The sequence below is a fragment of the Nerophis lumbriciformis genome, linkage group LG31 (assembly GCF_033978685.3).
Source record: "Nerophis lumbriciformis linkage group LG31, RoL_Nlum_v2.1, whole genome shotgun sequence".
Lineage (NCBI taxonomy): Eukaryota > Metazoa > Chordata > Actinopteri > Syngnathiformes > Syngnathidae > Nerophis > Nerophis lumbriciformis.
Window position 1 is genome coordinate 21,417,849 of NC_084578.2, and position 16,465 is coordinate 21,434,313.

At 37.8% G+C, this 16,465-nt stretch overlaps 1 protein-coding gene across 1 annotated transcript; it reads left to right on the top strand.

Annotated features, from left to right (window-relative positions):
- Positions 1 to 6,034: 6,034 nt before the first annotated feature.
- On the top strand, positions 6,035 to 16,252 carry LOC133574316 (serotransferrin-like). Its single transcript, XM_061926464.2, is given in 18 exon segments — positions 6,035 to 6,142; positions 6,222 to 6,376; positions 9,886 to 9,985; positions 10,062 to 10,253; positions 11,025 to 11,154; positions 11,226 to 11,278; positions 11,468 to 11,631; positions 12,963 to 13,027; positions 13,029 to 13,114; positions 13,178 to 13,341; positions 13,423 to 13,519; positions 13,828 to 13,848; positions 14,039 to 14,192; positions 14,995 to 15,153; positions 15,423 to 15,490; positions 15,565 to 15,746; positions 15,847 to 16,036; positions 16,112 to 16,252. Coding segments are annotated over 18 exon segments (2,070 nt in total). The 5' UTR covers positions 6,035 to 6,096; the 3' UTR covers positions 16,156 to 16,252.
- The last annotated feature ends 213 nt before the right edge of the window (positions 16,253 to 16,465 follow it).

Sequence of the window (16,465 nt, forward strand, 5' to 3'; positions counted from 1 at the left end):
ACTCTGACATTCGGCGCAAGACCGTTGGACTTCAAGGTCTGTTACTAAACTTCGGTCTTAAATTTGGACACTAAGCACTCTTAAACTGGTCACATGACTGTAAAGTTCTGACTGCAGTGTGCAAAATATGCAATTTGGATAAATAAGGTAGTCTGCTAAGACCTTCTAAAATAAAACTCTTAAAGCTAGTGGCGCAAGAGTTTTAAAAGGTAGATTTGCACAACTGTAAGGAAAGTGTTTTTGATCCCAGCAGCATGTGAAGAATTGTAGAACCAAAATCAAACTTTGAAGTTCACACCAAGTGAGGCACTGATGCAGTAGTGGGGTTTTTTTGTTGGTTTTTTTACTTTGAATTGCTATACTTAAAAACATTTCAATGATGCTCATTAAGATCCCAGGAGAATTAACTTTTTATATATTGTCTTTCCTGCATTAGTTTCAATGCAAGCAAATCAGCAGGAAACAAGTTACACCTTTTCCTTCATGCACAACCAGCTAAAACCCACCTACTCAAATTGTGTAGTCATTACCAACAGACTTTAATGCCATATTACGAGTCTTGCCCCCCCATCTTTCCCTCAAGGCCAGAGTTAACATTTACAAGGCCTACAAAAACCTTCATGGAAATTGCATCATCTATTTGGATTTGAGCAGATAGTACATGCTCTCCTTAGGGGAGCAGATATGCGTTTTACTTCTTTCTGCTCCTTTTTGTTCAATATTTATTTGAAATGTTATGTTGATAGGAAGGAAGCAGTGTTTTGTCAGTGGTCAGCTCACTATGACCCTCAAGATTGATGGCTCCATTCACCATTCCTGCCTAGCTGATGCTACAGGAGCTTTGAAGGAGAAGCTTGGGGTGGGATGAAGCTATTCCTCATTCCCTCTCTAAAAGGTGGTTGGAAGGTTCAACGTAGAGCACTGTTCGAAACCCAGACCTTTTGGAGACCCTCACAGCACAACTTCCCTTCTTCTTCGCCGCCGGTCAAGTTGGATATGGTGTAGTGGTGTATTTGAGGCTCCACAAGGATGAGACAGTTTAGATTACATTTTTCTTGGGAAAGACCAGAGTTGCTCCACTCATGCAGACAGCAATTCTTCGACTGGAAATCACAGCAGCAGTTCTTACAGTTTGAGTTGATCAAATGTTGCAGAAGGAGCTACAACTTGAGTTGGACAAGCCCATTTTTTAGACTGATAGCACAACTGTTCTGAAATACATTTGTAATTAAACATGTCGATTCCATACCTCTCTGGCAAACAGTCTCCATCATCAGAGAAGCAACAGATACTCATCAGTGGAGATATGTAGGCTCAAAGGAGAACCCGGCAGATGATGCATCAAGAGGAACAAGGGCAGAAATTATGGATAAATGGTCCAAAGTTACATGTTATTATGCATGTGCATGTTACTACATTACATATATCATTACAGTGTGTATATAATTCGATGATGGAGCCTTTTGATAGTTTTTTTTTTAGAGCACTTTAGGCTCAATACAGTGACTCTTAGCTGAGCGTTTAATGATTTAGAATGCATAAAAAAAAGAATAGCGTGTTCTGATCATTCATAAGGATTGTGAATGACAAACAAAATTCCCCAAAAGTGCAGTTCCCCTTTAAATTCAGACAATATTCCTCTATTTAATGAGAAATGAACAAAACATAGTCAATAGTTGAGTGGGGATCTGCTTCCCTATAGTGAAAGTACAATTTAAATGTTGCAAATCATATGAACAAAAATCAAAATCCTTACTTTTTGTCAAAGTAGCTGTTAAAAGTGATACAAAAAACGGAACTACAAAGAAATGAATACTGAAATAAAAAATGCAAATGAACATTTTTTGTTGTTTTTTTTTTTAAGAATATGGCAAAACAAGCTTATTCGCTTTATCAAATGAAGTATGAAACGTAAATAAGCTATTAAAATAAACGTTGCAAAAATGGGTAGCGCTCTGTGTGATTAAAGACACCTGATATAGCTAAAACAGAGTGATCAACCATTAATAACAAATTATGTTGACTGCATTGTCAAATATATTTGGTAAATGTGTGTGCTGTGGGGCAGCACGGTGTAACAGGGGTTAGTGCATGTGCCTCATAATACGAAGGTCCTGAGTTCAATCCCGGGCTCGGGATCTTTCTGTGTGGAGTTTGCATGTTCTCCCCATGACTGCGTGGGTTCCCTCCGGGTACTCCGGCTTCCTCCCACCTCCAAAGACATGCACCTGGGGATAGGTTGATTGGCAACACTAAATTGGCACTAGTGTGTGAATGTGAGTGTGAATGTTGTCTATCTATCTGTGTTGGCCCTGTGATGAGGTGGCGACTTGTCCAGGGTGTACCCCGCCTTCTGCCCGAATGCAGCTGAGATTGGCTCTAGCGCCCCCCGCAACCCCAAAAGGGACAAGCGGTAGAAAATGGATGGATGGGTGTGCGCCGTGATAAACATGGATTACAAGCTCGTCTCCTTTAAAAAAAAATTATCACAAGAGAGGTCTACCTATAGACAATATATTTGGGAGTGTTGGTAATAATAAAAAAATAAAGTTAAGAATCATGCGAGAGTAAAAATGTAACAATAATTTGTGTGACACAACTTGATTTTTAGTGTAATGTATCCTGATACAAACAATCATTAAGGGTGTTTTACTCTAACACACAACATGAATGTCTACGCACAGATTCAAACATCCATAACCATAAGTGACAACAACAACAACAACAACAACAACAAGGCCTGTCACATGACAGGTACCAGAAGACACAATCTTTTTTTTCTTCATTTTAATTTCCGGCAGACTGGACGCATCTTAAGCGTATTGCTGCCCTCCACTGGTCCTTATTTGAATTCCTTCATCACCTCAGATCCTTTTGTGTAGTCCAGTCTTTTGCAGGAATTCCAAAACAGTTTTTGCCACTGCTTGATGTTCCCAGCTTAATATGCTTTTAAGTGTAGTGTCCTCGTTTCTAGTTTCTGGCAGTTTTGCGTGCATTATGGCTCTCTCTTCATTGTATTTATTGCAGTCTTTGAGGATATGGGTGACACTTTCTTCCTCTCCACTTGTGCATTTTAAACACTGATAGTTTATTTATTTGCCATGCTGTACTTGCAACTGTGGGATGCTCACCCCTATTACCGCCTTTTAATTAAGTCATATTTTTGGAACGGTCTGTGTATATTTGCATGTAATCTGACCATTTGTTCTTTAAATGTTTTGTTGTTACTTCTACAGGATTACCTGCATCAATTATTTTCACTAACTCTAATATTAAGAGATCCACATCTGGCTCTGACAGGATCCAAGGAGGAACAGGTGACCAACACACCACAGGGCCCAACTGCAAATCACATAATCCTATCTCCACTGCTCTGTTCCTTACTGAGTGCATGAAATGTTTCCTCCTCCCTCTACCGATAGTCCCTTGGAGTTGCCAGTGCTCTCCCATCACCCTCTTAGTGTGGATTAAAGACCCCCAGCTCTGCAATTTAGCCCAGTAGTTCAGCACCAGTTTGTACATTTTAGGAATCTTTAGGCACCTCACAATTCTTGGGGGGACGATTCAATTCCGAATTGATTCTCGATTCAACACGATTCTAGATTCAAACTGATTTCAATGTAGTATATGGCATACTTATAATAACAAAACCAAAAAAAGGGTTACAGGTTACAAAACCTCCTATTGGTAGCTGACGTATGACATATAGGCGCACCAAGTAAGCATAGAGATGGCCTAAAATAGTATTTTTTTTAAATAGTTCTCAAAAAAAAAAAAAAAAGTTATGTATATTTAGCATTTATATTTAATATTTATATTCAAAATGTGTATTTAGATTTAACATTTACATTGAGATTTACCATTTGGATAAAATATTTTTTTATTTGATATTTTACATGTAACATATACATTTAAATTTAGCATTAAGTTTTAACATTTATATTCAGATTTATTATTTAGATTAAACATTCAAATTTAACATTTACGTTAATATTTAGCATTTATATTTACCATTAAGATTTATTTAACATTAAAATGTAATACTTATACTAAGATTTACTATTTAGATAAAAGATTTGTATTTGACATTTACATTTATCGTTTTAAATTAAATGTAAAACATTTCTATTTTACATTTAGATTCAAAATTTCAATTTAACATTTATATTTATAGTTTATATGAAACATTGTATCTAATATTTATATTTAGTTTTAACATTTATTTATAAATGTTATATTTAGATTCAACCTTTAGATTTCACATGTAATGCTCACATTCAGATTTAGTATTTAGATTAATCATTCATATTTAACATTTATATTTACAATGTATATGTTATTGACCATTTATATTTATATTTAATATTTAAATTGAAGATTTATATTTCACAATTAAATTTAATATTTAGATTCATATTTAATATTTAAATTGAAGATTTATATTTCACAATTAATTTTAACATTTAGATTCCACATTTAAATTCAGATTTGTTATGTAGATTAAATATTTATATTTAACGTGTGTATTCAGCATATATGTTTATATGCAACATTTATGTTTAACATTTACATTTTACCATTTATATCTAACTTTTAAAGTTAAAGTTAAAGTACCAATGATGGTCACACGCACACTATAGGTGTGGTGAAATGTGTCCTCTGCATTTGACCCATCCCCTTGATCACCCCCTGGGAGGTGAGGGGAGCAGTGGGGAGCAGTGGGCAGCAGCGGTGCCGCGCCCGGGAATCATTTTGGTGATTTAACCCCCAATTCCAACCCTTGATGCTGAGTGCATCAAGGGTTGGAATTGGGGGTTAAATGGCATTACCTCCCTGGTAATGCCGGGGTCCCATTTTTATAGTCTTTGGTATGGCTCGGCCGGGGTTTGAACTCACAACCTACCGATCTCAGGGCGGACACTCTAACCACTAAGCCACTTACATTTAACATGTATATTTAATATTTATATTTAACATTTGAATTTACCATTTAGAGATAACATTTATACTCAGCTTAACTATTTGTATTAAGCATTTATACTAAACATCTATATTTCACATATACATTTAGCAATTATATTTAACATGTATATTTAACAATTGTACTATTTAGATTAAGTATTAACATTTAACATTTAGATTTAACATTTGTATTTACCTTTATATTTTACATTCACATTTAACTTTACATTTTACCATTTAGATTTTACATTTAGAATTGACATTTGTATTTAACTTTTATATTCAACATTTAATTTCAATATTTAGATGTAGATTTAATGTTTATATTTATATTTAACATTTATACTTAGTATTTAGATTTAGATTTAACATTTTGATTCAACATTTATGAATGTGAGTGTTAATGTTGTCTGTCTATCTCTGTTGGCCCTGTGATGAGGGGGTGACTTGGGTGTACCCCGCCTTTCGCCCGTGTGCAGCTGGGATAATCTCAAGCACCCCCCGCGACCCTGTAAGGAACAAGCGGTAGAAAATGGATGGATGGATTTAGATTTTAACATTTATATTCATATTCAATATTTACATCTACATTTATGTTTAACATTCATATTAAGATTGACTATTTAGTTTAAAAAGTTATGTATACAAATTAAATTTAACATATATATATTTACATTTAACATTTTGATTTTACATTTAAATTCAACATTTATATTTAGATTTAACAATTATATTTGAAATCTAATATTTATATTTAACATTTAGATTTAGATTAAACATTCATATTTAACATTTAAAATGTAGATTTAGATTTAGCAATTGGATTCAAAATTTAGATTTAACATCTTTATTCAACATTTGGATTTAGCATTCATATTTAACATTTATAAATGAGCTAAGCGTGAGAAAAGTAATAGAAGTGTGAGATAAGCGAGATAAATATTCAACATATATCAGCTGGAAAAGCGTGATTGCACCCCATGAGGACATTTTGTGTACTGAGCACACACATACTCAATTAGGAAATGTGGGCCAGCTGTGTCTTTCACCTTTTTTTTGTTTTTGAGTTCAAAGTTTTGCTATAAAAGGCCACACAGGCTACCTTTCAGTCTGCTGACTTGGAGACCTTTCACCATGAAGCACCTTCTCGTCCTGGTCCACCTCCTCCTTGCCTGCCTGGGTAAAAACTATTTGCTTGCAAAAACACTTTGTTGGTCATATGTGATGGGTTTTTCTTCTCTATGTGTCTCCACTGGCAGCCGCTGTCTGGTCGGCCCCTGCTGACACGGAAAAGGTGAGGTGGTGCGTCAAGTCGGACAAAGAGTACCAGAAATGTATGGACCTCGCAGCCAAAGCGCCTGTGTTCACCTGTGTGAAGAGGACCAACTCAATGGATTGTATCATTGCCATTCATGTGAGTTGTTGTCTTTGTGTTCTACACTCAAACATTACCAAACACTCTTCTTACAAAATGTTTTCACTTAATTTTAATTTTTCAAATAAACCAATAGAACTGTTCAAGTAATAATAGTTGTGCTCTGGACCAGTGTTTTTCAACCTTTTTTGAGCCAAGACACATTTTTTTCATTAAAAAAATACGGAGGCACACTACCAGTAGAAAAGGTTAAAAAATGAAACTTCACCAGGTTGCCGTGCCTTATTTTGAGTTTGTTGTTGTTTCCTGTGTGTAGTGCTTTAGTTCCTGTCTTGCGCTGTTATTTTGGTGACCCTTCCTGTTTTGTTGTTGTTCTCCTGTAGCAGCTTCACGCCTTCTTTAAGTGCTATTGCCCGCAACTGCTTTGTTTTCGCAATCAAGACTATTTAAGTTGTGCGTACGCTATCCTTCTTTGTGGGGACATTGTTGATTGTCATGTACGGATGTGCTTTGTGGATGCCGTCTTTGCTCCACACGCTGCAAGTTTTTGCTGTCGTCCAGCATTCTGTTTTTGTTGACTTTGTAGCCAGTTCAGTTTTACTTTTTTTACATAGCCATCCCCATGCTTCCGTGCCTTTTCCTAGCGGGACTTTCCTTTTTATTAATTTTTGGTTTATGCGTTGCATACCTTTTTTACCTGTCTCCCGCTGTGCTCTGCATATTGGGATTGTCAAGCTCTACACAATGCAGGCACTAGACAGCGGCACATTATGATTATTGATTTGCAAAAAATGTTTTTTGACCAATTAGGTGAAGTGGCATAATTTCCCACGGCACACCAGACAATATCTCAGGGCACACTAGTGTGCCGCAGCACAGTGGTTGAAAATCACTGCTCCGTACATTGCGTTGCTGCAACATCAACGTAACACCCATCAGACATCTGACTGTTCCCACGCCCCTCTATTCGCAATCTTCTTGACAAATGCTATACTGTAAACTATGGTCAACCTGCACTTCAATGCAGTTTCTATGTCGCTAGACAAAGCTCAAACAAAATCTCGTTGACATGTATGACTTAAGTGTTATTATGACAAAGTGATTGATTGAAGTAAACAATATTATGCAGACTGAAAAATATTGTGCAAGAAAGTACAAAGCATCTGATTGGCCCCATAATTGTGTCCGTTATTATTATTATTAACACAAGCGAGTCCTTCTGTGTGGACACAATTATGTAATGCTACTTTTGCTGCATAATGACACTTTGTGGAGGATTCATTGTTCTATAATAGAGGTATATGAATGTCATATTTACCTAAAAAAAAAAACCCAGAAAGTTCAACGGATGCTTCTTCAAACATGCCAGTGTTAATGCTAGTCAAAGATGGATTATGACAATGTTTCTTAACCATTGTTCAGAGCCAACTCGTTTTCAGAGTTCGTTTCCAACATGGTCCCCTGTAGTCAAGTGAGGGGCTTTAAACCAATCATTTAGATTGTCTGGTCAAAAGCCTCATGTGACTACAGGGCGCCATGCCGGGGGACCAACTTCCAGAGTTGGTCATATTCTCTCTATACACGACTCTGCCATTGTTGGAACTCGAGAGCCCCTTAGGGACCTGCCAAAAGTTTTTCAACTATGTGTCGCAGTTGTAAATACATGTTTTCACCACTTGTGGCAGGAGTGACAAATCAAACCGAAGTCTGGCGCTATGGGCATAAAAGTAAAGGTGCAAAAGTTATGACCAAAGTAGGGTTGTCCCAATACCATTAATTTGGTACCTGTAACAAAATGTATATCGATACTTTTCCAAATAAAGGGAACTACAAAAAATTTCAATATTGGCTTTTATTTTAACAGACAATCCTACAATACAATGAACATGTGTCCTATTGCACTCTAATAACAATTTTACAAGGTTAAAATACAAATTAAAAGGCATAAACACATTGGGATTTTCTTGTTGCACTCAAAGAACAATTTTTTCTATATTGCATAGTCTGCTATAAACAAAACGTTTTACATATTAAATGATTTATGGTTGCCATGCCTGGTTTGTGCTTTAAGAAAAATACAATGAAGTACAAAACTATGGATTAATGTACAGATAAGCCATGAAGCAGGTAAAACACATTGTAGCATTTTGTTACACAATTAAATAATTTCACTTGCATTAGTTGATGCTAATATTTGGCATCTAGCCAAGCAGTTGTGTTTGCATCTACATGTGTACAACAGGGGAGCTGTTTAACTCGAGTCATCTTTGTGTTTGCAAGAATGTTGGCTAAGTGGGTGAGTAAAGGGAGGGAGTGCGTGCACTGTGCAGAGGTGAACGGGTCTGGTTGTGTCCTGCAAAAGTAAAAATGCAACAACCAGGTGGCCTCGTCATTCTGACCCCTAAGTGGAGCTGAGCAGACCTTTTGCCATTGTAAAGATAGGGGTGTTCCCCTCAACAAAAACAGCCCAGAAGGGAACATCTGCCCTGTGCTCCTCGACTACGGTCTGCACCAGAGCTGAACAGGACAGGTGTAACTAAATTACCGGTCACTATAACTCATTGTGCAGATCTGAATGCTTATTTAAATGTTTAAGTTTGAAGCAAAGGTGGTAATGCTAATCGCCATGTTTAGCGAGGCATGTTTTAAAGCAACACTTGCAGCACGGCGTCACCTTTTATTGTTAGTTTTGAAGCCAAAATACTTCAATATTGCGCTTCACGCACCCTTTTTATTAACCAATAGAAATGCTGTCATTTTTGCCCTTCTTCCACTCCAAGATGTTATCGCTTACTGCACTGTGCCTTTTGACTTTCAACATGTGCCTCGGCTCTGTAGTCACAGCGGCATTCAGATGAAAGAAAAGTACCGGTATTTTTCACAGGCAGATAAGTACAGATTTCAATTGGTATTGCGGTACTTTAACAGTACCGATTTACCGTATAATCGTAGACCAAAGTGGTAACTATTTTGACAGTTTGGTTAAAAATATTCATTATGAATTTATTTTATCGCAACATTGTATGCAAGTGGATCTTTGTTTAAAGGCCCTTGAACAGTATATTTGGTACCAAGTTCTCTAATCAGCTTGACCTAAGGGTTATCTTTGATCAACACATGGTTTCATATAGTTTGAAATACATATTGAATATGATTACAATCAAGAGTAAGATTACTAATTTAATGTTCAGATTTGTATTGGAAAAGTTGGGCCCTGAGGCCAAAAAGGTTATGAACCCCTGGTCTGATATAAATTCTCTGCTGTTTTTAGAAATCTGATGCAGAAACAATCTCTCACAAGTTTAGCTAAATAGTAGTCTGACTGGGTGGTTTGGCAGATAATATTGCTTTGGATGGAGGAGTTATCTGTTTGGCAATGTGTATCTGTGGAAAATGATGCTATGTAGCGTAAAGATTTGAAAAGAGTGAGACCTCCAATTGAGCCTCACTTTATTACATTTCTCATTGAATACATTTATAATTCAGTTTAGAAATCTTATGCAGAAACGGTCCCTGAAAAGTTTATCTAAATATCAGTTGTCTGACAGGGTGGTTTGGCAGATGCAATCACTTTGGATGGAGGAGATATTTACACTGCTGGACTGAACTACGAACTGCATCCCATTATTGCTGAGATCTATGGCTCCCGTAAGATAACTATTTAATTTGAAGTTCATTTGACTATCAAAATGTTTCAAACGGAATTTAACCTTTTTGACCTTAGCGTCCGAGAGCTGTTACTATGCGGTGGCCGTGGCTAAAAAGGGCACCGGATTTGGCATTCAAGAGCTGGAGGGGAAGAAATCCTGCCACACCGGTTTGGGGAAATCTGCTGGCTGGAACATTCCAATTGGAACTCTGGTCTCAATGGATATACTTAAGTGGAAAAGCACTGACGACAAACCAATTGAGGAGGGTGAGTGACAGCTGTCAAGCCATCTCGCATGTTAAAGACCAGGGATGTCCAAACTTTTTGGGCCAAAAGCTGACTGCATGTAAAGTAACTGATAAGAGACAACTTATTAACCCCCTACATCAGACCCTGACTGTTTGACTCCTACCCTATTTACTTCTGTGACGACCTCCCTTAAAGTTTTGTAAATCAAATGTCACGCAGCTAAATTGTACCAAACAGATTAAGTGTGGAGTGTTTTGCATTGTAGTGGATTTACATGGGTTTAATTTCAATTATGTATTGTGGTTGTATCTAAGGTTCCGCGAGCAGGTTATGTAACATGTGTTAATGTTCTGAGTAGTAAGGGTTGTATAAACCAATGCTGTGCTCAAACACTTGGCGAATTTCATGATCATAGATCTGAATCCCAAAAATAAACTACAATATGGTGACAATTTCGCAGCAAGGAGACTGACAGATATCAAGGTTCAGCTGGAAACACCCCGCGGGCCAGGCTTCATACTAAACTTGTGACTTCTAGCAGGCTTGTTAGACCTACCCATGTGACTACTTTTTATAAAACATGTCGCTTTTTGGGTGAATTAATGTAAGTAGTATGGGGTGCACCTACTGGCAAACTGCTTAAGAGATTGTCAGTCCACTTACATTAAATGTTACAAAAAGCATACAGAAATGACCAAAAATGTCTAACTACTAAATACTATACTTTACAAGTTAGTTTGACATCCAAGCATGTCTCATGACAGACTATTTTTTTTTCTTTCTCCCTAGCGGTGGCGAGCTTCTTCTCTAAAAGCTGTGCCCCCGGAGCGGCCAACGAGACCAAACTGTGTGATGGCTGCAAGGGAGACTGCTCACGGTCCCACAATGAGCCCTACTACGATTACAGCGGTGCTTTCCAGTCAGTTTGCATCCATCTTTTCCAAGCATAATGTCTGGATATATGGTAATTGATGAGAACTGTTCCTGTAGGTGCCTGGTGGAAAATGGGGATGTGGCTTTTGTGAATCATCTGACTGTGCCTGGTGAGTTCCAAAGAGTGTTACGGAGCCGTATATTACATGAAGTACATTTTCGCAGTTTTCCTTTCTGCTTTAAACTGTAGGTTGAATAATGTAAACTTACATGGAAAGTTTGTTGTCTGCAAACATTGTCAAAACTGAGCATTGCAGGAAAATGCTGCATTTTGTAAACATGCTGTTTCCCACCTGCAGATGGCGACAAGGCCAACTACGAACTGCTGTGCCCTGACAACACCAGGGCACCCATGGACTATTACAAAAAATGCCACCTGGCCAGAGTACCAGCTCATGCTGTCGTCACCTGCAAGGACCCACAGCTGGCAGAATTAATCTGGAGAAGCCTCACAACATTGCGGGTAAGATGCATGACTCTAATGCAGTTTGAGAATCAGTGTCAATCTATTGGTTCCAGGACCACCTTTTTTCAGTAGTTTAAAAAAATAATAATTAAGGAATTTTTATAATGGATTTACCAAATGTTAAATCAATTTACAATCTCAATTATGACTTAATGTTGAACAGGGATGTCAAGCATAGTGCCCAACAGATGAGTCTGGCAGGTGTAAAAATTAAACTGCTGTTCTGAATGTGTCCACTGGATGTCACGATAGCAATTCTATTAGGAAAGTAAATGGTTCATACTGGGGTGAGCAAGAAGTACTAGCAAAACAGGGCTATGGCTCCTCCCGCCACTTACAGTATATGAAACATCAAGTTATTTGCTTTGAAATAAAATCATGCTTTGGCACCCTCATTTCCACAAAATGTCTCTTTGAAAAAGTGGATGCAGAGTGTTCTGAGAATATCTTATTCACAGAAGTGAATGGGAAACTACATATTTGCAAGTTTGGTGTGCATCTATAAAACAGTTACACACAAGAACTTAAATAACTTCCTGAAATTGTATTCCACTCTAAATGTGACTCCTGATATTGATTGCACTTGTGGAAGCTCAAATATTCTTTATCAGGAGGAAAAACAATTGGTAACACTAATGTGCAGTGTCATGTAGTGTTTTAATAGTTCTGTGAAAATTTAAACAAAGTGAACAGCGATTTACTACAATACACGTGAGTCTCTTGTTCTTTGAAATTGTTGGTTCGTTGAACAGCTATTTTCCCATCAAGGCAGGGAGTAACTCAGCCCACTTGAATAGTTTCTACCTCAGTTTGTATGGGTGAGTTAGCACAGGATTAATGTAAGGGAACAGCATTTGATAAAAGGGACTTTTTTTTTTATTTTTATTTTTTTTTTTTATCCCAAAGGCTGAGACTTGCAGTTTAATGGCTTTGTGGATTGAGGTTTTTTTTTCACCAATTTCCTCAGCTTTTTCAACCAACTTGAAGTGTTGTCAAAAAGGTTATTTGGAATGTACTTTTTCAGAATGTGCTTTTTCTATTTTAGCCAAAGAACCATCTGAAGTTTAGTTGTGCCAAGATTTTCCCTCCATGCGCCCTCTGAACAATAAGTTTTACACCGGAGTTACTTTTAAAAAGCAGGTTAAGTAACTCAATTTATTGAGGGTAATTCAGTGAACTGATTAAGACTTGCTAATGAAGAACCATCTAAATGTTGCCTGATTGCTGAACTTGACATACATGTTTCTGCTGGAGCCATTTTTGACAATGTACTATTCAGCAATCCTTGGTATTGTAGTTGTGATTTAACTTTTCCCCCTTTAAACCAGGACTTCAACCTGTTCTACTCGAAGTCATACGCTCCTGCCAAGAACCTGATGTTTAAAGATTCTACTGTCACTTGTCAAGCTGCCTGACAACACAAACTCCTTCATGTATTTGGGTGCCACATACACGGGCATTGTGCGCTCCCTGACAAAAGGTAGTAATGACATATGAACCTATAAGGCAAGCAGTCTTAATTTTATTTATTTATTTTTTTCAGAGGTCACTACAGCTAACAAAAGCGGTGCCATCACATGGTGTGCAGTGGGTGCTGCTGAGACCAGCAAGTGTAACAAATGGAGCTTTAACTCTATGGTGGATGGAGACTGCAAAATTATTTGCCAGGAAGGCCCCACAGTTGAAGCCTGCTTGAAAATGATCCTGGTAAAGTCCTGCTTTTTTTATTTTATTTTATTTTTTTTATTTTTTTATAAATTAGATTACATTTTGGATTCTTTCCTCTAGCGCAAAGAAGCGGATGCGATGGCAGTTGATGGAGGAGAGGTGTTCTCAGCTGGGAAGTGTGGTCTGGTTCCAGCCATGGTGGAGCAGTACAACGAAGGTACATAAGGAAATGCGATTTGTAGCGCCCCCTATAGGTTCTTAGAAATGCTTTGTAAGATATGCTAGCCATGTGTTTCCACACAAGACTACAAAATATTTGTGGTAGTCTAGATGAGAGCAACTATTTAGCTTATAGTTACAGTTGGTATCTTGTGGCGCAGCATAAGACTGTCTTGCAGAGGTGCATTTTTTTGACAAATGTGCAAGAGTAGAAGAGTTGTCTTACACAAATACATGACATTGTAAAGAAAGCAACTGAATTCTATGACTTTTTTTTTTTTTTTTTTTTTTTTTTCCTCTCCACAGTAATGTGCAGCATACCTGAAGGTAAGCAACTGTGTTCTCTTAGCTTGATCACAGGCAGCTAGACCAGAAGGGTGACAAACATTGACAGCTGGACTAGATGGCACCCAATTGGACCACCTTCATTGATATCCACCTCCTGCATATGCATGAATTTGATCATTCACTTATTTCTGACTATCTGGCAAGCACTGCTCTTGATATTTTCATGTAGAATCGGCCTCCTACTTTGCTGTTGCTGTGGTCAAGAGGGGCTCAGGGGTGACCTGGGACAATCTGAGGGGGATGAGGTCCTGCCACACGGGCTTTGGCAGAACGGCTGGTTGGAACATTCCAATGGGGGAAATCTATAAGCAAACTAATGACTGACTTCAGTAAGTACTTTTATTTTGTTATGGGGGAAATCAAATTTTTGTCAAGCATTTTTGATCTGCTTGCTCTGCAGGTTTTCCAGACTCTGTTCCATTTCAGAGCTTATACTTTGAAGCACTGTAAAACACGCAGAAATGGTGTCAATTAGCAAGATACAAAAGTGCTAATTAAATTATAAATCCTATATGCTAGTGATATCAGCCTTTCACTGATTATTTCACAAAGATACTTAAACAATTGATGTTTAATAAAACTACTTTCTCGGATCAAATGATGCATAATCCTAATGGCAGAGTGAAACATTGTAGTTTTATTTGAAGCCTGCTGTTAGAAGACCATAGTGTTGTCACCACCTTAAGGATTATCAATAACACCCTGCTGCATACAGTCAAATCCCCTTCACAAGTGAAATATAACTTCAATTACCAGTCGTAGTTCAGACTTATTCTAGTGGTACTTTGGAACATTATTTTGCACTTAAATTACTCTTTTCAAACGAAACACTGACATTTGAAAAGACTCCCTTCATAAGCCACAAGGGCACTTTCTGAATTCAAGCCACATTCTTAAAAAAAAGTTTTGAACCCAAAATAAATTGTTCACTAGTTAACACAAAAGCTGTTAAAACTCAAGTTGCTCACTAAAATTAATTCAATATTTTCTATTGACACATTCAAATTGCTCTGACTATAAAACAGAGGTGCACTGCCCCATTACATTACTATTCCCCAGTGCATAACCTGATCTTTTTGCTAATAAAACTGCATTCTTTGTACATTGTTAAATATCTCTCCCACCTTCCTCAGCCAAGTTCTTCAGTAGCGGTTGTGCTCCCGGCGCGCCGGCCGACTCCCCATTCTGTTCGCAGTGCGCCGGCAGCGGCAAAACTGTGACTGACGAGTTCAAGTGCAAGGCCAGTGCTGAGGAAAAATACTACGGCTACGCTGGCGCCTTTAGGTAGGATGGTAGCAGTGATTATGGCAAATTGACCTTTATGGTAGCTTTTATTAGCCCTCTGCATTGACAAAATTTAAATGTAATTCAGTATTTGTCACCAATGACACAAAGCCAATATATTTTGTTCAGTGATAATAACCTACTGTACATTGTTTTTAGCATATTTAATTCACGTTATTTATAAATGTGGTCCCTTACCTTGAATTTGGCTCCCCTTGAATATCAAAATCTTCACATTTCATGAAATACGTTTTGCTCCTCAATTTTAGATGCCTTGTTGATGGCTTTGGTGACGTTGCCTTCATTAAACACACAACTGTACAAGAAAACAGCGATGGTAAAGACTTGATGCATCTTTTATCCTCAGCCATCATCTTTGTAACATTTAAAAATGTGCCTCCTTTCTTGCAGGAAATGGTCCATCATGGGCTCGCAATCTCTCCAGCAGCGACTATGAACTAATCTGCCCCAGGAAGCCTTCGGTTCCAGTGACACAGTTTAAAGATTGCTACCTGGCAGCCACCCCAGCACACGCTGTGGTGACACGACCAGAGACCCGCAATGACCTTGTTCGTGTTCTCCAGGCTGAGCAGGTCAGAATGCAAATAAGTTTTAGCGTTTCATCAAATTTTGCTCTACTTCACATCATTTTATCTCTATTTTAATTATTTTGCTTTTATTTTTTTTCTGCAGGCCAAGTTTGGAAGGGGCAGCACTACAAATTTCAAATTGTTTGAGTCAGAGTCTGGAAAGAATCTGCTCTTTGAAGACTCCACAAAGTGTCTCCAAGAACTTCCTGCTGGATCCAGTTATGAGAAGTTTTTAGGAATGGGGTACATGAACACCATGAATGTGCTGAGGCAGTGCAGTGACATCACTTCAGGTTAGTACGGTTCCTCACAAAGTGGAATTATGGCTGATAACTGTATTTGACTTATTCTTTTCAACTGTTTTACAGATCTGGAGAAACTGTGCACTTCCTATAGCTGCCAGTCAAACTAGATGTTTTGTTCAGGTGTCCCTCACTGACTCAAACTCTGGATTGTCTTGTAACTATGTACAACATATTTCCTTGTTCCTGGATTATGTTTTCCTAACCTGTACTTTATTGCTCAAATAAAGCTTTTCAATGACTTGTGGAGTTCTGGTTTTGAAGTGTTACTAAAAGGTCACATTGAAAATGATAATGGTCTGTTACTAAACTTCGGTCTTTAATTTGGACACTGAGCACTCTTACACTGGTCACATGACCATACAGTTCTGACTGCAGTGTGCAAAATAGTAATTTGGATGAATAAGGTAGAGTCTACCA